Source organism: Engystomops pustulosus, chromosome 7 (assembly GCF_040894005.1).
Source record: "Engystomops pustulosus chromosome 7, aEngPut4.maternal, whole genome shotgun sequence".
NCBI lineage: Eukaryota > Metazoa > Chordata > Amphibia > Anura > Leptodactylidae > Engystomops > Engystomops pustulosus.
In genome coordinates, this window is record NC_092417.1 from 20,924,276 (window position 1) to 20,951,044 (window position 26,769).

Sequence of the window (26,769 nt, forward strand, 5' to 3'; positions counted from 1 at the left end):
CAGTCTCCTTAATGTTGCTTATAACTCCCAGTCATCAGAAAAATATAGCAATAAATAGGGACTCTTATCGATTAATTACTTCAACAAAGCGGAAATGTTCCGCGGTTACCTGTAGACTCGCTGTAGTCCGCAGATTGGCGCTGGTGCCCCGGTGACTTTCGTTCTGATGCCCCGTCGCTGACGGATGACAGGCTGCTCAACCTGCCAGAGATAGGAGAAAATCATTAGTATATTGTCAGGGATCGTTACTGGCCAATATACAGATGCTCATATACGATACATACTGCCCACCAACCAATTGGGTCACACCTATATTAAGCGGGGGTTGTCTTACTGCTAAGACTCCGCCTTCTCATTCAAGATGAACGGCTATTGTTGGTGGGAACCATTTGATATGTGACAAGTTTTCCTGCAGTGACTTATTGGGCAACGCTCACTGGCAGGGGAAGGGGGTGTAGGTTCTGACAGCGGAACTGGCCCAAACCTCTTTTTCTTTCTTATCCAAAAAAGAGGCCACGCAGAACCAAAATAACTATGAACTGGACTGTGATATATTACAGCTTCTTTCTCAGCCTCTTATACATTCTCCATGTCCCAGTCCCCACATTTAGTTATACATTAACAAAAAGTTGTCCTGAATATGGAAGAGGGTGCGACTGTTTAATACAAAACCCAGTAATGACCACAACTAAATTGAGACAAGTTTTACAGTAAAAGGCTAAACCCCAATGTAGCATCATAGGGTTAAAAACTGGCTTTAGATAGTAGATAAAATCCATATTGTCGCCACTTTCCTCAAGGTCTTTGTCCATTATTAGGCTCCATTTCACCGGCGCAGTTGGAATTTTTTCTCTTGTCCCCACCGTTCCCAAGCTATCAATGGTTTTAATTTTAGGACCCAACATGCTAATTTGGAGATCTACAGTCAAAAATTTTCAGTGGATTAGTGAAGCACAGTCTAGGAATACCGTATTTTCCGGGCCATTAGGCGCACCGGAATATAAGGCGCAACAGTCCGATGCGCCTTATATATGTAATAATTCCATATATAAGGCGCATCGGACTATAAGGCGCAGGGTCGGGGGCGTGGCGGAGGTCCGGGGGCGGAGACCCGACGGGACACGACGCCGAGAAGAGACGTGGAACGCGGGGAAGGTGAGCGGGGAAGGTGAGGGGGAGGTGGAGAATGGAATACTTACATAGGTCCCCGCTACTGGAGACGGCAGATCTCCAGCGGGAACTGCAGACCACGCGGCAGAAGTTGTTCGTGCCGCGTGGTCTGCAGTTCATAGTATCATAGTATATAAGGCTGGAAGGAGACGCAAGTCCATCAAGTCCAACCTTCAAGAATTAAATAAATGTTTTATCCCCATAACCCGTGATATTTTTTCTCTCCAGAAAGTCATCCAGGCCTCTCTTGAACATGTACATAGAGTCGGCCATAACAACCTCCTGCGGCAGAGAGTTCCATAGTCTCACTGCTCTTACAGTAAAGAACCTTTGTCTATGGTGATGGTAGAACCCCCTCTCCTCTAGGTGTAGAGGATGTCCCCTTGTCCTGGTCACAGGCCTAGGTATAAAAAGATCTTTGGAGAGATCCTTGTACTGTCCGTTCAGGTATTTGTACATTGTAATGAGGTCTCCCCTCAGTCGTCTTTTTTCTAAACTGAATAATCCCAAATTTTGTAATCTGTCAGTGTATTCTAATCCCCCCATTCCCCTAATAATCCTGGTTGCTCTCCTTTGCACCCGTTCCAGCTCTATTATATCCTTTTTATACACTGGTGCCCAAAACTGTACACAATATTCCATGTGTGGTCTGACCAGGGATTTGTATAAGGGCAGAACTATGTCTTTATCATGAGAATCTATTCCTCTCTTGATACATCCCATTATTTTATTTGCTTTAGCAGCAGCCGCCTGGCTCTGGTCACTAAAATTAAGTTTACCATCCACCAATACGCCCAAGTCCTTTTCAGCTTCAGTTTTACTAAGTAATTGACCGTTTAGAACATAATTATACTTTTTGTTTCCATGGCCCAAGTGCATAACTTTACATTTATCTACATTAAACCTCATCAACCATTTCTCTGCCCATCCCTCAAGCTTCCACAAATCCCTCTGTAATGCTAAACTATCAACCTCAGTATTTATTACTTTACACAGCTTAGTATCATCTGCAAATATTGAAACTTGACTGTGTAAACCCACTACAAGGTCATTAATAAAAATATTAAAAAGAAGTGGCCCCAATACTGACCCCTGTGGCACTCCACTGGTAACATCAACCCAATCTGAGAATGTGCCATTAATGACCACCCTCTGTTTTCTATCACTAAGCCAATTACTTACCCAGATACACAGATTTTCCCCTATTCCCAGCAGTCTCATTTTATATACCAACCTTTTATGTGGCACGGTGTCAAATGCCTTTGAGAAGTCCAGATATACAACATCCACAGCGTCCCCCAGATCCAGTCTTGAACTTACCTCCTCGTAGAAACCAATCAGATTAGTCTGACAGGACCGATCTCTCATAAACCCATGCTGACGCTGGGTTATAAGGTTGTGCACAGTGAGATACTCCAGGATAGCATCTCTAATAAACCCCTCAAATATTTTCCCCACCACAGCAGTTAGACTTACGGGTCTGTAGTTTCCAGGATCGCTATTTGATCCTTTTTTGTATATTGGTACCACATTTGCTATGCGCCATTCCTGTGGAACATAACCAGTCCTCAGTGAATCTTCAAATATTAAAAATAACGGTCTGTCTATCACGGTACATAATTCATGCAGAACCCGGGGGTGTATGCCATCTGGCCCAGGTGATTTATCTATCTTAGTGGTTGCGAGGCGGCGCCGTACCTCTTCCTGGGTTAAACTGTTGACATTATAAAAAGAATTTACATTATTCCTCATTGTGTCTTCCACCAGGGGATTTTCCTGGGTAAAGACAGTTGAGAAGGCGACATTCAGTAGATTGGCCCTTTCCTCATCTCCTTCCACCATGACCCCCATGTTATTTCTAAGGGGACCCACACTCTCTGTTTTTAGTTTCTTATCATTTATATACTTGAAAAATAATTTGGGATTATTTTTGCTCTCCCTGGCAATATTTCTCTCAGTCTCTATTTTTGCGGCCTTTATCTGCTTTTTACAGGATTTATTTTTCTCTCTATAATGCTGTAATGCCTCATCACTACCTTCACGTTTTAGCACCTTAAATGCTTTATCTTTCTCGCTTATTGCTTTCCTTACAAGACTAGTTAGAGACATAGGCTTTTTCTTGTTCCTCTTATGCTTTTTCCCATAAGGTATGTGTTTCTCACAGGACTTTTTCAGAATATATGAGAAAAAGTCCCATTTTTGGGGGGGGCTTTTGTCTTTGAGAGCATTATCCCAGTCTATGCCTTTAAGGTCTTCCCTTAGTTGCTGAAAATTTGCCCTCCTGAAGTTTAGAGTGTTGGTTGCCCCTTCACTAACGCTCTTAGTAAAGCGTAATACAAAATCAATGATATTATGATCACTATTCCCCAGGTTCCCCCCAACCTGTAGTTTTGATATCCTATCAGGTCTGTTGGTAAGGATAAGGTCCAGCAGTGCCCCCCCTCTTGTTGGCTCCAGGACTAGTTGCGACAGGTAATTGTCTTTTGTTGTTGACAAGAACCTGCTACCTTTGAAGGACCTGCAGGTTTCTGCCCCCCAGTCAATATCTGGGTAATTGAAGTCCCCCATGATAAGTACTTCACCATGCTTTGAAGCCGCATCCATTTCACTTATCAGCATTTCCTCTGCTGCCTCCATTATATTTGGAGCCTTATAACAGACCCCTAGTAATATTTTATTATTCTTTTTCCCTCCTCTTATCTCCACCCATAGGGACTCCACATTTGCGTTACTGATGTCATCTCGCAGGACGGGCTTGAGGCAAGAATTCACATATAAACAAACCCCTCCCCCTTTTTTATTTATACGATCCTTTCTAAAAAGACTATAACCATCTATAGTAACAGCCCTGTCATAGCTACTGTCCAGCCATGTCTCGCTGATACCCACTATATCATATTTCCGTTCCAACATCAAGAGTTCCAGTTCCTCCATTTTGTTTGTGAGGCTTCTGGCATTTGTGTACATACACTTTATATGGTTTTCCCTGTCCCTATTCCTTTTGTCCTTATTCCCCAATCTCATTCCAGCCCCCCTTCCTCCCCCATGGACTATGACCCTTCCCAGCTCTCTATGTACACCGTCTATTTGCCCTGCACAAGTGTAATTGCCCTCCCCCCAGGTCTCTAGTTTAAACACTCCTCCAACCCTCTAGCCATTTTTTCCCCTAAAACAGCGGCCCCCTCCCCATTGAGGTGCAGCCCATCCCTACTGTAGAGCCTGTAGCCCACAGAAAAGTCAGCCCAGTTCTCCATGAACCCAAACCCCTCCTTCCTACACCAACTTTTGAGCCACTTATTTACCTCCTTGATCTCCCGCTGCCTTTCTGGTGTGGCACGTGGTACAGGCAGTATTTCGGAGAAAATTACCTTTGAGGTCCTTGCCCTGAGCTTATGGCCTAAATCTCTGAAATCATTTTTAAGGACCTTCCACCTACCTGTTACTTTGTCATTATTGCCAATGTGGACCATGACCGCTGGTTCCTCACCAGCCCCTCCCAGTAATCCGTCAACCCGATCCGCAACATGCCGAACCCGAGCACCCGGCAAACAACACACTGTTCGGTATGCACGGTCTTTGTGACAGATTGCCCTGTGTGTTCCCCTAATAATGGAATCTCCCACTACCAGCACCTGTCTGACTTTGCCTTTGCTCCCATTACCCTTCTTACTGGAGCAGACATTCCCCTGGTTGCTAGCGGCCATGTCTTTCTGCAGCATTGCTACCCCAGAGCTGATATCCCCCTCATCCCCCAGCCTGGCAAACTTATTGGGGTGCACCAGATCAGGACTAGACTCTCTACAACTCTTCCCTCTACCCCGCCTTCTACATGTTACCCAACTAGCTGCCCCCTCATTCTGCCCCCTCATTCTGCACCTCCAGACCTGCTGTCTCCGGTAGCGGGGACCTACGTAAGTAGGGTCCACTGCCCTCATATAGGGCGCACCGGACTATAAGGCGCACTTTGGATTTCCAAGGAAATCCAAGGCTTTTAAGTGCGCCTTATAGTCCGGAAAATACGGTAGATGTTGAGTTAATGGAGGTGGAAAAAGGTCTTGTAAATGTCCTGGTGGATGGATCACCACCAAAACTAACTTTACTTGGTCTCCTGTTCAGCTGGAGCGGGTCTTGCCATGTCTCCCATGCTACCTTTTCAATGCCTTTCCCTTTAATACTGGCGGTCTCGATTTAACATCTTCCTAATAGTTATCCTTTTTTGGCTGGTGATTGGTTGGTGCCCTGGGAAAACCCCAGAACAGAAAGTTTATAAATTCTCTCTCTGTCTTTCTGCCCAGGTCTTTCTGCCCAGGTCTTTCTGCCCAGGTCTTTCTCTAAGCTCCTGTCTGGAAACAGGGCGAAGTAGGTCTGTCTGCTGTTTCCTTCAGAGGGATACCTCTTTGCCAAGTCTACATCAGATAATGCCACAGAGACAGCCGCTTTACTGCCCAAGCAGCAGAGCCAGTCTGGCTCCTGCAAGTCAGCCCCCCAACCACTTGACTAGGGCTGATTTACCCAAATCAATTCCGAGTCCACAGCCAAACAATCCACTGCCTTGTGTGTGCCTACAGGAAGTAAAGTTTACAGTCCATTACCTGCTGCTCCGTTGGCCTGCTGCCACTAACACCATAGGTCTCTCTCCCCTTCACCATCTGCCTGGGGATCTTTTACTACCCACAAACACATACCAGGAGTGCCCCATGGGGATCCCTTCATTATGCTACAGCCTTGCCCTCTTCTCCAATCTCCACAATGGACCTGATGGTTGGGACTAGGCCACCTATGACATAACTGTGGTGCTAGAACCCAGTACAAGGTCTGACCCCGATGGGGTAACTTTGCAACTGAGGGGCGCATGTAACGAGAGGATGTTCTCCAAATAAACAGGGTTCCTCAATAAATAGCTGCTTTATGGTAGATCATAGAGATCCAAAAGACTAAGTTCTATGTTCAGCGTACCATAGGCCACTGCTGCGTTAGTTTATGCTCCCCTTACACATTAATCCCATTCTATAGATTAATTACATATTTTTGGCCAACAATTGACACAAAACGTTTCCTGGATCCTTTCCTAGTGCCGTCTACAACGAAAAGTAATGAGCAATAAACCGTCCAGGTCCACATGACAGCCCACAGGAGCAGAAAATCAAAGCAAAGTTCAGTGATGGAGATGGATTGGCTTCCCAGTCACCATTTGCTTATTTCGGCATGAAAAAGTAAAAGTGGTGAACATCAGAGGGCTGATAAAAAAAACACAGCGAACATCAAAGAGAAGGAAAATCAAGAGGAAAACTACATTATTAATTATCCACCAAACCTCAGGAATCACGGCAGAAGATGTCAGCACAGAACCGACAGATTCAGCTTATAATTTACTATGAGGCTCTCAGGCAGGCGCTGTCTCCTTCCTACAGGAAATTGGGCATGACAGGTCAGAAGTACTAAAGTCTGCCCATGCTGCACCACTCGTGGGGGCTTAGGTGCACCTTGTTAAGTAGTAAAGTGTCCCTTGAAGTCATTCTCCGAAAAAAAAGCAATAAAGACAGTCATCCAAGGCAAGGAACAGGTCAAGAGATGTGTCCTGGGAGAAGGAAGCCCAGCACGCTTGGCACGTTGCCTCCATAAACCTCAGCTCTGAAGATATTTTCTAGTCCCAGCATGGACTGTGGGGAGGCTGGAGCACAGTTGTAGGTGCAATGAAGAAAAATCAAAGGAAAGAGCAGTAGGGGTTAAAGAGGCTGTGGGAAATCTAAGAGGAACTTGGGTGATGCCCAAACTGAAATGGCCTTTGACACCACCCCAGTGACCCCCTGGGAACTAGTGGGATCTGCAAGATACGATACTAGATATGTGTGTGAGTGCAGAAGTAGTGCCGACTGTCATACAACCTCAGTGCAAGTATGTATTACATGTATATACAGGAATCTACACCCTCCTGTACATCTATACAATGAGGTCACATGAACACTCCAGCAGAGACCACAAGAACCCAGCAACAACAGCACACAGATATAACTACTGTAATACTGCCCCCTATGTACAAGAATATAACTACTAGAATACTGCCCCCTTTGTACAAGAATATAACTACTATAATACTGCCCCCTATGTACAGGAATATAACTACTATAATACTGCCCCCTATGTACAGGAATATAACTACTATAATACTGCCCCCTATGTACAAGAATATAACTACTATAATACTGCCCCCTATGTACAAGAATATAACTACTATAATACTGCCCCCTATGTACAGGAATATAACTACTATAATACTGCCCCCTATGTACAGGAATATAACTACTATAATACTGCCCCCTATGTACAAGAATATAACTACAATAATACTGCCCCCTATGTACAACAATATAACTACTATAATACTGCCCCCTATGTACAAGAATAACTACTATAATACTGCCCCCTATGTACAAGAATATAACTACTATAATACTGCCCCCTATGTACAAGAATATAACTACTATAATACTGCCCCCTATGTACAAGAATATAACTACTATAATACTGCCCCCTATGTACAAGAATATAACTACTATAATACTGCCCCCTATGTACAAGAATATAACTACTATAATACTGCCCCCTATGTACAAGAATATAACTACTATAATACTGCCCCCTATGTACAAGAATATAACTACTATAATACTGCCCCCTATGTACAGGAATATAACTACTATAATACTGCCCCCTATGTACAAGAATATAACTACTATAATACTGCCCCCTATGTACAAGAATATAACTACTATAATACTGCCCCCTATGTACAAGAATATAACTACTATAATACTGCCCCCTATGTACAAGAATATAACTACTATAATACTGCCCCCTATGTACAGGAATATAACTACTATAATACTGCCCCCTATGTACAGGAATATAACTACTATAATACTGCCCCCTATGTACAAGAATATAACTACTATAATACTGCCCCCTATGTACAAGAATATAACTACTATAATACTGCCCCCTATGTACAAGAATATAACTACTATACTACTGCCCCCTATGTACAAGAATATAACTACTATACTGCTGCCCCCTATGTACAAGAATATAACTACTATAATACTGCCCCCCTATGTACAAGAATATAACTACTATAATACTGCCCCCTATGTACAGGAATATAACTACTATAATACTGCCCCTATGTACAAGAATATAACTACTATAATACTGCCCCCTATGTACAGGAATATAACTACTATAATACTGCCCCCTATGTACAAGAATATGACTACTATAATACTGCCCCCTATGTACAGGGATATATCTACTATAATACTGCTCCTATGTACAAGAATATAACTACTATAATACTGCCCCCTATGTACAGGAATATAACTACTATAATACTGCCCCCTATGTACTAGAATATGACTACTATAATACTGCCTCCTATGTACAGGGATATATCTACTATAATACTGCTCCTATGTACAAGAATATAACTACTATAATACTGCCCCCTATGTACAGGAATATAACTACTATAATACTGCCCCCTATGTACAAGAATATGACTACTATAATACTGCCCCCTATGTACAGGGATATATCTACTATAATACTGCTCCTATGTACAACAATATAACTACTATAATACTGCCCCCTATGTACAGGAATATAACTACTATAATACTGCCCCCTATGTACTAGAATATGACTACTATAATACTGCCTCCTATGTACAGGGATATATCTACTATAATACTGCTCCTATGTACAAGAATATAACTACTATAATACTGCCCCCTATGTACAGGAATATAACTACTATAATACTGCCCCCTATGTACTAGAATATGACTACTATAATACTGCCTCCTATGTACAGGGATATATCTACTATAATACTGCTCCTATGTACAAGAATATAACTACTATAATACTGCCCCCTATGTACAAGAATATAACTACTATAATACCGCCTCCTATGTACAAGTATATAACTACTATAATACTGCCCCTAGAGTAATGATAATACTATAGGTGTATTAAGTATAATGGAATATATTCCAACAACATCTTAAAACACAATTAGGCTTTACATATACATTGCTATAATGGGAGAATGCTGGGAGTTGTAGTACCATGGCATTTGGAAATCCACATGTATAAAAGAACCTGTATAAGCGTCTGTATTCAACCTGACTTATTGCGTTCTGTTCCTGACTTTCTGTATGTATACACAGAGGTCTATCCCAGTATATACATTACTATACGTGTGTTTACCCCGGACCATCACAGAAGGACGGGTAATAATCCCAAACATGAGCACCCGCCATCCTCCATCCAAACACATTTACTACATCTCTGATGACTGTGTATATACAGCCCCGCACAGGCCGCCATGTATGGGAAAGACGGGAACCTGGAATATAAACCAGCGCTCCCGGTTATTACATGTGTACGTTATCCAGATACACAAGATTCGCGAGGACTTGCTTCATGCGTTCTCCCTCAGGGCGTGAAGGTTTGTGCGCTGCAGATGTGTGTGCTGGAGCCGGCTCCCCTTTACCTGTCAGCAAGATAATGGATGACAGAAAAAGGGGGTGCTGGGGGTGTAAATATCGGAAGGGAAGTCACGTGATCCTGGGATTCTATTAATTAAAAAGCAATTATGGCAGGCGAAAGGTTAATCCGAGGTTAACGGCTACTGAGCGGCGGGATTGGGCGAGGCATGTGTGACTACAGAAGAGATATAGCTATACATGTGTGTATGTATATGTATGTATGTACCTGTGTGTGTCTGTGTGTTTAATATATATATATATACATACATACACACACATACACTCATACATTACACACACACACACACATATATACATACACTCATACATTACATACATACACACACACATACATACATTACATACATTACATACCCACATACATACACACACACACATACATACATACACTCATACATTACACACATACAAACTCCAGTCTTAACCAGAATTACAACTGAGTAGTAGACATAAGGGTGGCACTATTTTTGGAAGAAAGCCAGATTTTTCTAATAACCGGAACCCTTTAATCATTCCCAATTTAACTAACTGTGAAGCTTTACAAAATAACTACAGGAGGTGCAGAGGTTGCAGTTGCACCCTGGTGCCATAAGGGGCGCAATAGTTTATCAATATTATACATAACAAAGATTTTTCAATGAAGAGTTCATAATGTAATGTAATGCCTCTGCTGCCCTGCAGGGGTATAAATAGAAGAGGTGGATAGGCTGCAGTTGCCCCCTGGTGCCATAAGGGGCACTACAGCCCATATGTGATAAAAGAATTAGTGTTACATACAAGACACTTGATATGAAGCGCCCAGTAGTGGATTATAATATAGGCGGTTTGGGCGATGGCTATGGGCACTAATAGCCACCTGAACCACTTGCCAAATTTGATACAGCCTCGATAGGACAATAAAAAGAAGGACCTGCTCTTATGCTCATGTGTGTGTTCCTGCTTTCAACATGTATTCAAGGTCCTTTCTGGCCCCCAAAGGTCATCAAACTAAAAGTGGACAGAAGGGACCCCCCACCCTCTTTCCTTGTGGCCTGGAGGCAGCAGGGGCCCAGTATACCAGAGTGGCTGGCGGTTGCGGCCTAGGGCGATGTCACAGTGTGCGGTATGGGGATCGGAGGGCTGTCCTACAGCCTGGCAGGTCTCCAGCAGGTGGTGTATGCAAGAAATATGGAGGGAGAGGCTGATGTACTGGTTCTCCCTGGAGCAAACCCTGAGTGTCCATAAGATAGGTCCCTGGGTAATGGATGGGGAAGCCCGTGGTGGTAACAGCTGAATCCAGGGATCAGAAGGAGGCAACATTGTGCAAATCAACTCACAGTTCTTTATTGAAAAACAGGTAGTGGTCAACGGTAACGGTCAACAGCAGATTCTGGCACTGGAGTGGTCGTGGAGAGGGTCCTCAGGAATAGTGCACCAGCCTGATAGTATATGCACGCTGGGATAATTGAGATGGAGCTGTGTCCAAACTGTGGAAGCTGCAGCTTCCACAGAGTCTCCTGACTCAGATCCTGGGGTCGAGTTCTGTGGCTGCACTAAAGGTGTGCTGCACACTGTCTCTCTCTTCATTCTGCCCATGTGTGGTCTTGGATTGCTGACAGGCAAAGAAGGACCATGCGCTCCCCCTGCACAGGGGTCTTATATTCTCCCTGGTCAGGTGGTAACACCTCTCCAATCACATTCCAGTTTACAATACAGCCACATAATTGGATAACATCTTACACCATTTTAACTACTGTCTTCCCAGGCAGAGTCTACAGCTGCTATTACATAATCCCTCAGTGCTAGAAACTTACTAGAAGGTTCATGACTCCCTCTGACAGCCCCTAACCTGGAGAGAGCGCTATTCGCAACTACCAGTCTGCCTATGTTTTGTCAGGGGTGTTGCACATGGCTTATTAAAGTTAGAGGGCCGGAAGCAAGGAGTGAAGCCGCTGCTGTGCCGCATGGGGGTAACTATCAAAAGTGGTCTGGACTCTCGTGACAGGGATGTAATATTACCACCTCACCTGGCCACCTCACCTGGAATATGCTGTCCAGTTCTGGGCACCGGTCCATAAAAAGGATGCCCTGGAGCTGGAGAGGGTTCAACATAGAGCCACAAAACTGATAAGGGGTATGGAGGGTCTCAGTTATGAGGAAAGATTAAAACAACTAGATTTATTTAGTCTGGAAAAGAGACGACTACGAGGGGACAGGATTAATTTATATAAATATATGAATGGTCCATACAAAAAATATGGTGGTAAGTTGTTTCAGATTAGATCAAATCAAAAGACGAGGGGGCACTGTCTCCGTCTGGAGGAAACAAGGTTTAATCACTGGAGGCGACAGGGCTTTTTTACTATGAGAACTGTCACTCTGTGGAATAGCCGAGCTCAGGCGCTGGTCACAGCAGGGACAGCAGAGAGCTTCAAGAAGGGTCTAGATGCCTTTTTACACCTAAATAACATTGATGGCTATGTTATATAGAATCTTTTCCCCTAAATCCCTTCCTCATCTAATCCTCTCCCTTCCTTGGTTGAACTTGATGGACAAGTGTCTTTTTTCAACCATATAAACTATGACACTATAGTAAGTGAAGAGTATGAATTTGGCCCTTGGTGGCATAGGGGGCACAACAATCCATCTACAGTATAAATGGCTCCTTATAATTAGGGGCCTGGTAACAGATTATGTGTGAGGGGCCTGAAGCTACAGGTGAAGCCTCTGCTGCCCTGGTGTGATCCGTGACCTATAGTTACATGGTAGCCATACAATCACAGCGCACAGAATAACCCGACAAACACGTAAAATGATATAAACAAGAAAGTAACAGGAAGGACGGCTACCAGCCACACAGCGACAGAGGTAAGTGGAAAATCAGCCCCTGCATTCTTCACATTCTTCTCTGGCAACGCAGGAATTCTAAACGAAAACTAAAGTAACACAGGACGAAGAGCAATAACCTTCATGGCATGTCCGCCACGCGTAACCCCTTCATCACCGGGAGTTGTAGTACAAAATATGCTGACAACTAACCCCCGCTTACAAGAAAACCTTCTACAGAGGGGTCTCTGGCCTGGCAGGGGTGCACCTAAACACTCTGCCGCCTGAGGCGAGTTATAGATGGCGACCACTCTGCCCCATCCAGTATTAATATATCAGATAAGTTTTTTCGGTAGATGGGTTCTGCATGCAGGGTCTCTCACTCATGCTGACATAAGGTGTGAAGAGACACTATTTATAAGTGTCAAGCCCTGCTTTGTAGCTGGTGATGGCACCCCTGATTCCGCCCCCTATCTTGCTGCAGTTGCTGCTGCCTGAGGCAAGAGGCTCCACTTGGCTTATGGATGGTGCACCCCTGTCCAGAATTCATAGGTCACTTTAATAAAAAAAATATTCACAACTATTCATAAAATCCTAGAACTAGTTTTGGGCAGCTCGCTGAAGGACATCCAACAGTTTCGCCATAATCCTCCGACATCCACAAGTGTAAGTTAGTTCCAAGTTCAGGTTGGCTCCATACCGTAATGACTTAAATGAGTTCTATTACCTCCTACCGGACAGAAAGCCCACTTGTTTCTGGAACTAACAGCATCGATTTCTCAGGAACGATGAGGGCTACAGAAAAAATTTCAACTATTCGAGAAGTGGTGGAGCAAAACCTATCAAGAGAAGCTAAAAATTGGAGTGGTGGAGAAGAGGTCCAGTCCACTTTAAGTTACGTAAACTCTGATGGCCATAATTTCTACAAAAACAGTGAAAATATCTGATCTAAGAACTGTAAATCCCTTTTACCCCAACTTTACCCTAAATTAGGCCATGGGACCATAGCAACCAAACTGTCTTAAAGAAAATCTAGCATCAAAATCCATCATGATAAACCAGGGACATTATTCATAGATCCCGGCACCGTGACTGTAGTATCTTCTTTTATTCGTTATCCATCTAAAATCAACTTTTAAAATTTAGCAAACGAGCCTGAAAAATTCCTTGGGTAGTTACCAGAGCCCCTCGGGCTGTAGCTTCACAAGCTATTACAGGGGGAGGAAGTAGTGAATGAGTAGTTGGAAGGGAGAGACAGTGTAACAGCCTGTGAAGCTACAGCATGGAAGGGCTCTGATAACACCCCCAGGAGCCATTCAGACTCATTAACAATTTTAAAAGTTGATTTTAGATGGAAGGAGGCCATCGGCAGCAAATACAAGAAGATACCACACAGTGTCTGGATCCATTGGTAAGTGCCCCTGGTATATCATGATGACACCATTTTCACTTGGGAACCCCTCTCAGGGTAAGCAGGTCAGGGAAGGAGATGGACAGTTTTTTGGGACAGTCCCGATGATTTGGAGATGATGCAGGTTCCAGCAGTGGAGACAATGCTGATCACATGATTATGGGTCATATCGGTCAATGTAGATGGAGGAAAACCCTTTAAAGGTAAGTAATAATCATGAGAACGAGTAAGATGGAGGGGACATTCACAAATCAAAGGTATGACTGAGTGAGGACGATGGGGGTATTACTTCTCAAAGTCACATGCGAAAAACATTGACAGTCACATCTTACCAGGCTGCAATGGGGCTGATATAGGAGGATGAGACAGCGGCAGAAGGTGAGATGGACAAGAGAGAGACAGACAAAGAGTTAGTAACAGACAGATGATCGACCACCTCAACAAGTGCACAAACATGGCGGCTAATGTACAAGAACAAAAAATTGCTGGTCTCTATTCACACACACAGCTCTGATTTCAGAATTCCGCTGGTTGCCCTTGGTAACAGACAACAATTACACTCCACCTTGTAGTCAGACATGTGACCTAATACTTTTTACTATATAACTGGGCTGTAGCAATGCCCTGCTCTGGAACCAGAAAGAACCGGCGGAATTCCGAATGTAGCTTTAGTTATGAATAGAGAAGAAGTCAACATTTCCCCTAAACCTGAGGTGTCCAAATAGTGCCCACTTCAAACTGGGAAGGGGTCCTGACTTCTTTGGCTACCTAAAAAGGACTGGACCTCCAGGAAAGAGCATAAACCGCCTGTAACAATGGAGACTTATTGATCTCCTCATTATGTAGTGCATCGTAGGGCAGTATTATTTGAGCACTTCATGGCAGTATTAGGACGGAGTTGTAGGCCACTTGGCGACTATATGGTAGAATTTGGATACTTTATGGAGGTATTATTTGGGCATTCTGCTGCAGTATTATTTTGGGCAGTAGATTGGTGTTACTGAGTGGGCGCTATATTGCAGTACTATAATAGTACTAGGAGGCTGTCTCATTTCAACAACGAATGGCAGTATTACGTGGGAATTATAAGTTATTGTCATTGTCCAGTACTATAAGGTGGATACTCTGTGGAGTAATATTTCGGCAGAGCATTGTAGTATTATTTAGTAAATTTATAGCGGTTTTATTTATTTCAACACGGAATCTAAACCGAGACTTACAAGCCATTTTTATGCAGACACTATATGGCAGTATTATTTGTGTGCTCTATGGAGGTTTTATTCAAGTATTTTACATCTGACTTATTTGGATGCTAGTTGGCAGAATTCAGCACTGAATGGTAGTATTGTGTGAGAATTATATGGTTTTCTTATGTGGGAACTATATGGTAGTATTAAATGGATGTATTTAGGCACTGCATGGAAGTATTACTATGGGCAATAGATAATACTGCAGGCCATTGTTATGTGTGCACTGTATGGTAGTATTCTATATAGCAGTATTATTTTGGATGCCAGGTGGCAGTATTGTTAGTGTATTGTATGGTAGTTTTATATGGAATATTATGGCAAAACAGAGGTAGAAACAATGTTGGCAGCAACAGAGGTAAGTACTGTACAACAAAGATGTAAGACAGACCCCCCTCAGCATCTTGTGACACCCAAGAGACCTTTACACTACAATTATCAGTGGTATACGGCATGCTGCACCTTGTAGTTCCACAGCACAAGGAATACACGACACACACAAACACATACAGGCACGTGCCTACCTACCTTGGCAAATGGGGGTGTCGTTTAGAAGGCGCTCTGCCATACCAAGAGGTGATAGAGAGAGGTGGAAAATCCCATGAAGGCAGAAGAGAGAGAAAAACAGACAGGCATGACAAGAGACAGTGTGAGAGACAGCGAGACAGAACGTGACTGCAGGCTACGCTACGGAGGTAAGTACAGGCAGCATAGGTACTTCTAGTATCCAATAATAAGTTTAAAATGAGGTAGATTATTAAATGGGAACCCTAAAAGAGAGAGTGCGGGAGAGGAGAGAGAGTGCGAGAGAGGGGAGAGAGTGCGGGAGAGGGGAGAGAGTGCGAGAGAGGGGAGAGAGTGCGAGTGCACAGAGTATGTGCAGAATACATAGAAGACGACAGGAAATGCAGAACAAAAGTTACACAGTAACAAACACTTAAAGGGACAGTAACATATGCAAGCGAAAGTAGAGAAAAAAAAACACAAAGCAGGAAAATAATTTAAAGTGGTGTTTTAGGAGGGGGTTAAATTCACATTTAGATACACAATGTCCTAGGGGTTAATATCTTCAACTAAGTCTTATCGTAATGGAGAACAAGCACACGGTATGTATGCAGAAAGGTATATTTTTCCCCCAAAATAAGAGTATTTTCTTCTTTGAAAAGCAGACTTAGTTCATGTACTTGGTCGTTTTTGTGCCCCCCTCCCACCCACACGAAAAAACCTAGGCCTCAAACCTGAATGATTTTCTATAAACCAAAATATTCGGAGGACAACCACCACCCCCTATAAAGGACATGAACCAAAAATTATGACCAGTTGTCGTAGTCAGATAAGTCCGCCATGTAAAAAGTTAATTCTTCAAACTTTTAGCCGTGAAGAATTGTACAGCTTCGATCTCCATGTGCCTTTATGGAAACTAAAAATTTTTTTAAAAATCCTTCTTTGATAGCCTAGAAATGATCTAAGGGAAAAGTTTATCCTTCTATTAAGTGTATACATGCAGGGTGGCACAGTGGCTTAGTGGTTAGCTTTACAGCCTTGCAGCGCTTTGGATCTGGGTTTACGTCCCAGGGTCAACATCTGCAAAGACTTTGTATGTTCTCTACATGTTTACGTGGGTTTCCTCCGGGTCCTCCGGTTTCCTCCCACACTCCAAAACATACTGGTAGGTGATTAAATTGTGATCCACATTGGGGACAGGGACTGATATGACAAGCTCTGTGCAGCGCTGTGTAATCTGTGTGCGCTATATAAATAAAGGAATTATTATTAATTATTATGGTTTGAGAAGGCTTTCTCATTGGAAGAAAAATTGTAATCATTACCAATAATTGTGACTTGTTGTCGTAGTCAGACAATTCAGCCATGTAGAAAATTTTCGTTATATAGAGTCATCAAGTCTAAAAATGATCTTTGGTTAAAGTTTCATCCTTTATTTTAATGAATATGGTCACCTTTAGGGTATTCTTCAAGGTGTGGGAGACGATATTACTTAGCAACCCCCTGACTTCCTGCCTGGGTGACCACCATTTCAGTACATTTAGAGAAGTGCACACAAAATCCCCTGGTTATGACAGTATACAGTAGCTCAAGGATATGGAGGCTTGTTTAGGCTGCTCCCATTCCGGGAACAGACAGTATAAGATGACTGCCAAGAAATCCTGCAGCCTCCAGATAAATAAAGCGGAAGTGAATCACTACATGGCACATACTACGCTCAACTAGATACTGCAATATCGCCTCAGTACAAGCTCTTCCCGTATGGCTAGTAAAGGAGGTGGGAGGTCCACCTAAATAGGGGGAACCTCCTGTGTCAGTGTCTTAGTCACAAAATAATATACACAAATGAGATTGTCCATATGGTATCAATAATGGTGGACCCAGACGGTAGAAGGCTCGGTATACGGGCCCCTTGTTATCCCATATTTTATCATAAAGTGCCAGTCTTAAGGCTCTCTAACAATCCATTAGTATTTACTAGCCATTAAATTAATTTACATACAATCCAAAACACTGTAGGAAGCCGCCTTGGTGGACAGTGGTCAAGGTTCTAGCCAAGTTCTAAGAATACGATGAAAATTGGTCCTGCTCCTCCCATCATGCACTGGGGTGTTCCTTTAACTACTGGGCTCCAGTGTGGCTTGACAAGTTACATCAATGGGGTGTCCACCCCCGGGTATCAGATACTTCGAAAAGTACCAAACATTGTTCTGTCCTCCTATTGTTCCCCATTTCGCAGGTGATGGTACTTGAATTTTCTTAGCACTTCCTGTTTTGGTGACCATCACTGAAACTACCAAGGTAGTCCCCGGAGCCAAAATCTGCTATATGACAGACATCATGGCCTGGAAATTCATCCCAGCCAGGAGACATACGGAATAACACAGCTTGAGGGCAAACGATCAGGACACAAAGTGAAAAGGTTGAGGAACAGGAAAGATGGGATGTTGTGCTCCGTGTACTATGAGGGAAGCTTGGCAGAGATCTCATGAACAGGCCCGGCCTTCATTTTCTTAATTAATGACAGAATTAACTTAGAATTTGGCAGCTGCCACGTCACAGTAACTCCGAGTTGTACACATTGTGTGGCTCAATACTTGAAGCCTGTCAAATCTGTCAAAAACTAGATATTCTACCTCAGACTCAACTTTTTCTCCCTCAAAGCAGATGTCTCCGAGCCTACTTGTCCCATATTATGATGACCTCAGTCCTTACTACTGTATAGAAGTTTGGATCGGTGCCAAAAATTTCCAAAAAACCTCCCACAGACAAGACCCACGTGTTGTAGGAGATCAGTAACTATTTTTTTTTAATCTTTTATGGAAATCTTTTTGGTCAACATTACTAGGTCAAGGAGCGACAAGCTGAAATTTCCAGGCCCTGGGTTGGTCTCTTTCTCAGGACTGACTTGTTTGGATAAAGGAGACTTTCCTGACCTGAAAACATTGTTTTACCTAAAATTAAAAACGGTGGAATTATTTTTAATTTTAATAGCGGAGGAGAAACATCCTCTTACGGAGAGTCAATACACGGCTGAGACGTTCACCAAGGTCAAGGAGCAAGATCTAAAGAGGATCACTGGGATCAAGATAGAAGCTAAATTTATACTTGGATTTAGGACAGTGCGTATGTGTTATAGAGGGAAATCACGTTGTTGCCTCCAACAAACCAAAATTTAAAGGTTTGGGCAACACAGAGTTGTACGGCCAAGCCATCGGTTCTTGGGTTTGCCAAAATAAGTATTGGTTTCGGTTTTGTAATCTTGAAGGATTTTTTCCTAACTTCTAAGAAGGCCTCCAATTCTAGCTTGATGTTCTTCCACTTACAGACCCCACTGGGCCAGAGATGGTGACACCATGACTGTTGGGCTCAGTTGTCCCATGACACCAGGTGTGGACCAGCCATGGGGAGAGTACAACCCCTTGCTTCCGGCAGTAAAATGGGTGGGCAGCATTAGGAGCACAGTCCCTTACTACAAAGCAGGACCTTACTATTAAAAAATAGTGTCTCTTCACATCTGATGTCAACTTGGGTGTGAGACACTACATGGAGAACCCACTTAAAAAATAACCTAGTCCATTACAACTGGATTGGGCAGAGGTGGGCACCATTCTATAGCTCACCTCAAGCAGAAGATAGTTTAGGCCACCATTCATTTGTGACCGTTGAGGCCCGTGAAGGACTTACCCACCATGAACTCCATGTACATAAGGTCACCACTACCAGCCTGAAAGACATTTGGTGGGCCTAAAAAAAATTGGTGGGCCTATAGAGATTTTTGTATTCTTTAATCTCTAAAATCGGGGTCACATTCGACTGAATTTCGAAGCAGTGTCCCTTTTCAAAGTCTGATCCACTATTTATTTTTTGTGACAAAAAGTCTACATTTCTCCTCAAAAACAGCGCCACCTCGTACACAGGTTTTGCCTGGTATTGCAGCTCCCATAGTTTATTTACATGTACAATGTCGGAGAACGGATAGACACACATACAGTCTGGACTAGTAATACCAAGAGGAGTGATCGGCCTTGTTGTGAAACATTCTTATCCTCTACCCCTGGTGCCCTCCTAAATCCGGTACAAAGCTGTAAGCCATACAGGAGGCCGGTGCTGGGGATTCATGTACCAGGGTCAGTTACGACCCAGGAGCCGGGTCAGCTACACGCACACACCACAATATGCAGCTGCACTGTGCGGAATGGACATTTTGGCTATGAAGCCATCACTCATCATGAACCCTACAGGCAATGAAGAAGCGAAGATTTAATCCGAGGACACAGTCAGATCATTAGCAAATCACTCAGGGGAAAATCGTTCTCGTGTCGCCAGGGAAACACGAGTCTGGTATTACCAGACAGACAGAGGATCCTCTTTATACAGAAGCCGTCCTCAGAGTGGGCGTATTACTGTCTGGACAGACTTCGTTACATGAATTATTGTAAAAACGGGAGAATTTTATTGAAAAAAATGTTAGCAATTCTTTTTTGAAAAGATGCATTTTGTCACTCACAATATTTTAGTACTTTTGCGGGTCATAGATTGGAGGTTTTCCATTAAATAAAAACAAAAAATAACTAGGAAAATTGCTAATATTCCCGATTCAGAATATTTAGCTTCGATGCGGTGCTGTGCGTCTCCATGGTTACAGACTACAAACAACCACTGAGTAGTCAGATTCTAATATTGTAAAAACAGTCATCTGTAAATACATCAGCAGCACAATTCTCTACTCCTGAACTGATATTCTGTTACAATGTATCAGTCCTTATGCCCTCTGGATTTTGACTGCATTGCTTCCGTTCAAGGACGGCAAGCAGAGGATTTAAAAAAAAAAAAGTAAAGAAGATTAAAAAAAATAATAATAATAAATTAAAAAAAAAAAAAGTATAAACATATTATGTAAAAAAAAATTATAAAAATGCAGAACTGGTAAAATAAGCTACATTTAGACAACCCCTTTAAATGCCATATGGCACCAATGCTACAGAAATGGGGGTCCACGTTAAGCAGAGCTCAATGTATGTCAATAAACACCCTGGCACGAAAATCTCACACCCTGACGAGAGGGAGACGGCTTTGGCGAGATGAGGGGAATTTTCTAATAATTTCTGTATTTTCCGATGGAGCCTGCAATGTCTCCCCCTCCCTCTACACAAGTCATTAGTTCAGGCGGCTTTTCTGCAAGGCCCAGCATATAGACAGTGTGGGCAGCAGGCGAAAATACACAAACACCCAGGAGCGAGAGGAGGAGGACTGAGTACACACAGCGGTGCCAGCGTTATTAACCCTGCAAGGGCAAACTGCATGCTACTAGGAGTAGCCTACACAAACCAAACACGTTCCCCTATGCGAATAGGAGACAATTGTCAGGCACTACGTACTAATTTGGGGCCAATTTTCTAGGAGAAGCACAATGGAAAGTAGGAGGACAGCATTATGGAGTTTGGTGGGTCCTTTTGTAGCATCATGGGCAGTGGTGGACCTAATTGTGGGGCAGCATCACAGACAACCCTTGATCCTTTCCTGGGGCAGTGTTATGAACATTGGTTGCCCCTTTTGCAAGCAAGCATCATGGGCCATTTTGTGGGCTGCATCATGGACATTGGTGGGCCATTTTGTGGGCTGCATCATGGAAATTGGTGGGCCATTTTGTGGGCTGCATCATGGACATTGGTGGGCCATTTTGTGGGCTGCATCATGGACATTGGTGGGCCATTTTGTGGGCTGCATCATGGACATTGGTGGGCCATTTTGTGGGCTGCATCATGGACATTGGTGGGCCATTTTGTGGGCTGCATCATGGACATTGGTGGGCCATTTTGTGGGCTGCATCATGGACATTGGTGGGCCATTTTGTGGGCTGCATCATGGACATTGGTGGGCCATTTTGTGGGCTGCATCATGGACATTGGTGGGCCATTTTGTGGGCTCCATCATGGACATTGGTGGGCCATTTTGTGGGCTGCATCATGGACATTGGTGGGCCATTTTGTGGGCTGCATCATGGACATTGGTGGGCCATTTTGTGGGCTGCATCATGGACATTGGTGGGCCATTTTGTGGGCTGCATCATGGACATTGGTGGGCCATTTTGTGGGCTGCATCATGGACATTGGTGGGCCATTTTGTGGGCTGCATCATGGACATTGGTGGGCCATTTTGTGGGCTGCATCATGGACATTGATGGACCATTATGTGGGCTGCATCATGGACATTGGTGGGCCATCATAGGGGCTACATCAAGGACATTGGTGGGCCATCATGGGGGCTGCATCATGGACATTGGTGGGCCAATATGGGGGCAGCATCATGGACATTGGTGGGCCAATATGGGGGCAGCATCATGGACATTGGTGGGCCATCATGGGGGCTGCATCATGGACATTGGTGGGCCATCATGGGGGCTGCATCATGGACATTGGGGGGCCATTATCGGGGCTGCATCATGGACATTGGTGGGCCATTTTGTGGGCAGGATCATGGACATTGCTGGGCCATTTTGTGGGCAGCCTCACTGACATTGGTAGACCATTTTGTGGGCAGCATCATGGACATTAGTGGGGGCTTTGTTAGGGTACTGACACTGGTATTATGGCCAGCTACAGACCACTTTGAGGGACAAATGTGTGGCACTTTCATTAGGTAGCAAAGATGCATTTGGTGGGAAGCAGCCCTTTTTGTGGGCTAGTAGCATGTCTAGCGGTGAGTTATTTTGCTAATGTATAGCTCCGCAGTTGTTACAGTAGTTGGTTAGGGGCAGCACGGTGGCTCAGTGGTTTGCAATACAACCTTGCAGCACTGGGCTCCTGGGTTTAAGTCCCATCAAGGTCAACATCTGCAAAGAGTTTGTATGTTCTCTCCGTGTTTGTGTGGGTTTCCCCCGAGTCCTCCGGTTTCTACCCCCACTCCAAAACATACTGTTATGTTTGGGGACAAGGACTGATTTGGCAAGCAGCGTTGTGGAATATGTTGGCACTATATAAATAAAGGAATTATTATCATTATTAATTTTTGGTGGTACACATACAATAATGTTTAACCACAACACATCCCACCGGCTTCCTATGCCATTCCTGTCAATATTCCGGATTAAGATGCATTTCCTCTTGAAATAATTATTATGGTAAACAAATCATTACTAAGACAACTACGGATAACGCACAGACAAAAATCAAACACAAGGCAGGACTCATCGCTCCAAGAACAAGTTATGCAGAACCCGTCTCATAACCAGCAGGGAAAGTGTTTATCTTGGCTCATGACCCATAACCATAAAGACCTGTAATAATGAATATAATAACACACTTCCTTCTCCAGTCACCTGCAAATCACTTTCACTTCAAAGCTAGAAATGGTCTTCAAGCGTAGACTTAGAGATGTGCTCTGAAGGTCCTCTCAAGCCTTTTCAGACATCTGTCTTCAGGACTCCTTCACAGTGTTCATTCAGGTTCAAGTCCAACTTTTGGATATTAGAGGCTTAGAGTTGACTTAACAAACTGCCCTGAGTTTGGAGGTCTTGAGGAGGTTTCATCAAGGATCTCTCTCTGGACTTGCCTCCAGAATAGTATCTTCAAGACGATCAGCCATATCTAGGATTCCTTTAGGTACACTTGGGCTTTCTGAGAAGAGCCTTGGGACTGGTTACAGTACCACAATAGTTGGTTGAGTACTGTAAAAAATATTCTTCTTCTTGAATGGTTTTCCAATGTCAAGCAGACCTCAAAAGCTGTGTCAACTAATGGGTCTTGAAGTTCTATGAAGGGTTCACTTGTAGGTCATGGTGCTCGGTTCTACGAGGGTCCATTTCTACATTCTAATAATGGAGGCCACAATGTTAATTCGGGAATTTCAGTGCAGCCAAAGATTTCTCCTTCTGCTCCCAAAACAATCCTTTGCCGCAACAAAATCCAGCCTCTAAGGTCCACAGACAATATATTCAGCTTTGTGGCTTTGTTTGGTTGGCATAGTATAGTCAATGGTGAAACCCTCAAAATCAAGTCTTTCCAAATGAATTGACCACATTCAAGGTCTCGAAACATCTCAAGAACAAGCCGTCGAAGCTGGGTGCGTGGATCCGAGATACTACTTTGATTTCAGTTTCAATTTTTAATACATTTTAAGAAATTTATGTTTGTGTAGAGTTTTAGAAAAAAAAGCTTTCTAATTTTTTTTTTTAATTCTAAGACGGTTATAATTTAAGAAAATATGGAAAAATATGGAAAAATAAGAAAATCTGCAGAATGCACCACATGCCATAACACATGCATCTTACCCTTTATGTGACTTTATCAGACGACTGAAGTAGTAGTTTAGCCCTGGGCAAATATACTCACAAACCTGGCTGTGTCAACAAAACTCTGCCGACACGGCAGGGGTTAAACTCATGTATGTTTGCACAGGCATGCTAAGCAGGGTCTCAGGGTCTCACAGGACAATGTCACAAAGCTAGACCTTTGTGTCAGACATGGTACCTAGGTAACAGGCTCAGACCCTCCACCCCTTTTAACTTGTGACTCAAATGTCTAAGAATGAATCTCGAATTCTCATCTCATCATTTTACCATTGGGCACACAAGGAACGGTGAAGGGGGTGGGTCACCCGTCCACCAGATCAAAAGCACAGCTGATTTATGGACCCATTTAAACATATTTACATGTCCAGCTCCCCTCAGTTCACTCCTATGGTCTTGAGATTCATGCCTGTAATTAAGAAGAGGTCAACCCCAATGTGCATGATCAAACATGTAGCATCAGATGGGTATAGAAAAGCTCAGTATGATATGATGGGAATCTGGCTCCAACGCTCTACGTAGATCACCAAAATCTTCAGGAGGTCTCCAACCAATACAACAAAGCAAGTAAAAAGTGGAACACCAAACTATTCCATCAGTTACAAAAGATTTGGGTATTCGAAAGCTAAATTTCCAGGTTATGATAATTTTAGACTCATGGAATATTGTTTCATGAAGAGAAAGAGTAACATCAAGAGATGACATCCACTTTCTCTTTATGTCCATGCCTTTCATTGACCTCACCCAATGGTCCAAAGATTCCATGTTCCAAACATTGATCTACCAAACAAGTTGACTAAATATGCCACTTTTTCCATGGGTTGTATTCAGAACAACCCATCCAAGTCAATGAAACTGGGCTGCAATTCTAGACCAAACCATGGTCAAGTGTTCTGCCGTCTTTAGAAGAAAGCCGCCATGTTCTTCTAATCTTGGACAATGCTTTGGGCAACGAGTTTTATGTGGCATACACTATATATACAGATTTAAACCTGTGAAAGCAGGCAGGCTAGTAAATGATTTCCTACACAGGGCTGATCTATTCTGAAAAGCAGGCAAAATTCCTCAGTAATCCCGCGCTGAAAGCGCATCCCTACTCAAAAAGCAGAATTGATTTGTGCTGACAACTCTTCTAGTTCTATCACTAGGTAACGTGCTCCAATGTCAGTGTTTATGGCTCCTCCAGTGTTACCCCAAACCCCAGTTTAGTATAATAATCCAATCTCCGATAGATATAATCTCCCGACCCACAGAATGTTTATTGAGACTACAGCTTTAAAATTCTTGCTTTTTAGACGTTTTAAAGATGATCTAATATCGGAGGAAAGTGGAAACCCAACATAGAAAAAAAAATCATTTTCATACTTTCCACAACCACAAGCTTACAAGCCATAATTACAGAGAGGGAAAAGGATGTGTAGGCAAGATACTGTTCCATCATCTCAGCATTATATGCCTCTTTCCCCCCAAGTAATAGTCTAGTGGCCAAAAACATCAGATCTCAGGGACTTGATCACTTAAGGTCAAGACGAGCTTCATAGGACCCATACAAAATGCGGTATTACTGATCTGTAAAACGGCACCAACCACTGCTATGGGCGCATATTCTATGGGAATATATAGTAGTACTGCTGCAGTACCTGAGCTTGAATATTCAGAGTAAAAGCCACTTAACGTGGCATGCACTCATACTTATTCCCACCACCATGTAGAAGACAGATTGCTTCAGTGCTATACTCCAGAACATTGCTGGGATTATGGATTAAATTGAGGTTAGGGACAACGTTTGAGGGATTTGCAGTTCCAAATCAAAATTGCCTGGGCCCACAAGACAAATATAATTGTGGGAGGCCACCATGCATCATCTCCCCAGAACACATACCTTAGAAGCCTTCAAACTGGCTGTTCCTCTGCTGTACCTCTAAGGTCCACTTTTGGGTTAAAGCCAGAGTATCCTCTGCTACACTACCCAGTCTGATACTGCATTTACAACACTAAACAAGTGATCTTTACACACCAAAAAGTGGGCAGCACTACCCATTACATGGGAATTCCCCCTTAAGACAGGTCAGTGGTGCCATGCTGTATGTGATGTTTCGAAGATCCAATCAGTAAAGAAAATAAAAAGAACATATATGTCTTTGCTTTCAAAATCGTCAGTGCTTCCCAATTTATGATGTCCCGCCAATGTTCACTAAAGAATGAGGTTCCCTATGGATGTTTTTTAGATTTTGTAGCCATCCAAAATGGCTGCACGGTGTGTACTTCTGATCTCCTAAAAAGAAATACCAAATCTAACCAATGGGAGAGAAGTCAAGATGAACCCCACCTGCCAAAACTATGAAATCTAGTGGTCCTTAGTAAAAATTTTACAAGAAAACAAGGTACAGACTCATTCTATACACCAGCCAAGAAATACCGTAATACATACAGCTAACCCAGAAAGCCATCTATAAGTGATCTGAAGTTAGGCAGTTCTGCTGTAGCAATTATTCAATCATAGGGGTTCTCCAGAAAAATAATTAGAATGGGTACCCACTTGGTCACAGTCACTATCAGCAACACATTGTGACCATGTCTTATGGCCTCCGGTTCCTCTGATCTTTTCTCTTGATCTATTGTATACTTAACTTGTTGTAGATTTCTCCATCATCTTTAAACTTCTTCTAACAGTCGAGCTTGACTGCCTAAATTAGGAGTCGAAAAACTAATACTATGTCTGGTCTCCTGGCAGTTACAACCTAGCTAGGTATAACTTGTATATGCATTGTC

At 43.2% G+C, this 26,769-nt stretch overlaps 1 protein-coding gene across 6 annotated transcripts in view; it reads right to left on the bottom strand.

Moving 5' to 3' along the window:
- ARHGEF11 (Rho guanine nucleotide exchange factor 11) overlaps positions 1 to 26,769 on the bottom strand; it is an 86,923-nt gene that overhangs the window by 37,685 nt on the left and 22,469 nt on the right. For 3 of the 6 annotated variants that reach the window (XM_072115035.1, XM_072115030.1, XM_072115032.1), the window contains exons 2-4: positions 15,732 to 15,764; positions 14,289 to 14,303; positions 110 to 201 (exon numbers count right to left, since the gene is read on the bottom strand). In XM_072115035.1, coding sequence (XP_071971136.1) covers positions 110 to 201; positions 14,289 to 14,303; positions 15,732 to 15,764 — 140 coding nt within the window. The remainder of the gene's footprint in view (positions 1 to 109; positions 202 to 14,288; positions 14,304 to 15,731; positions 15,765 to 26,769) is intronic. The other 3 variants (XM_072115034.1, XM_072115033.1, XM_072115031.1) reach the window with 2 other exon arrangements.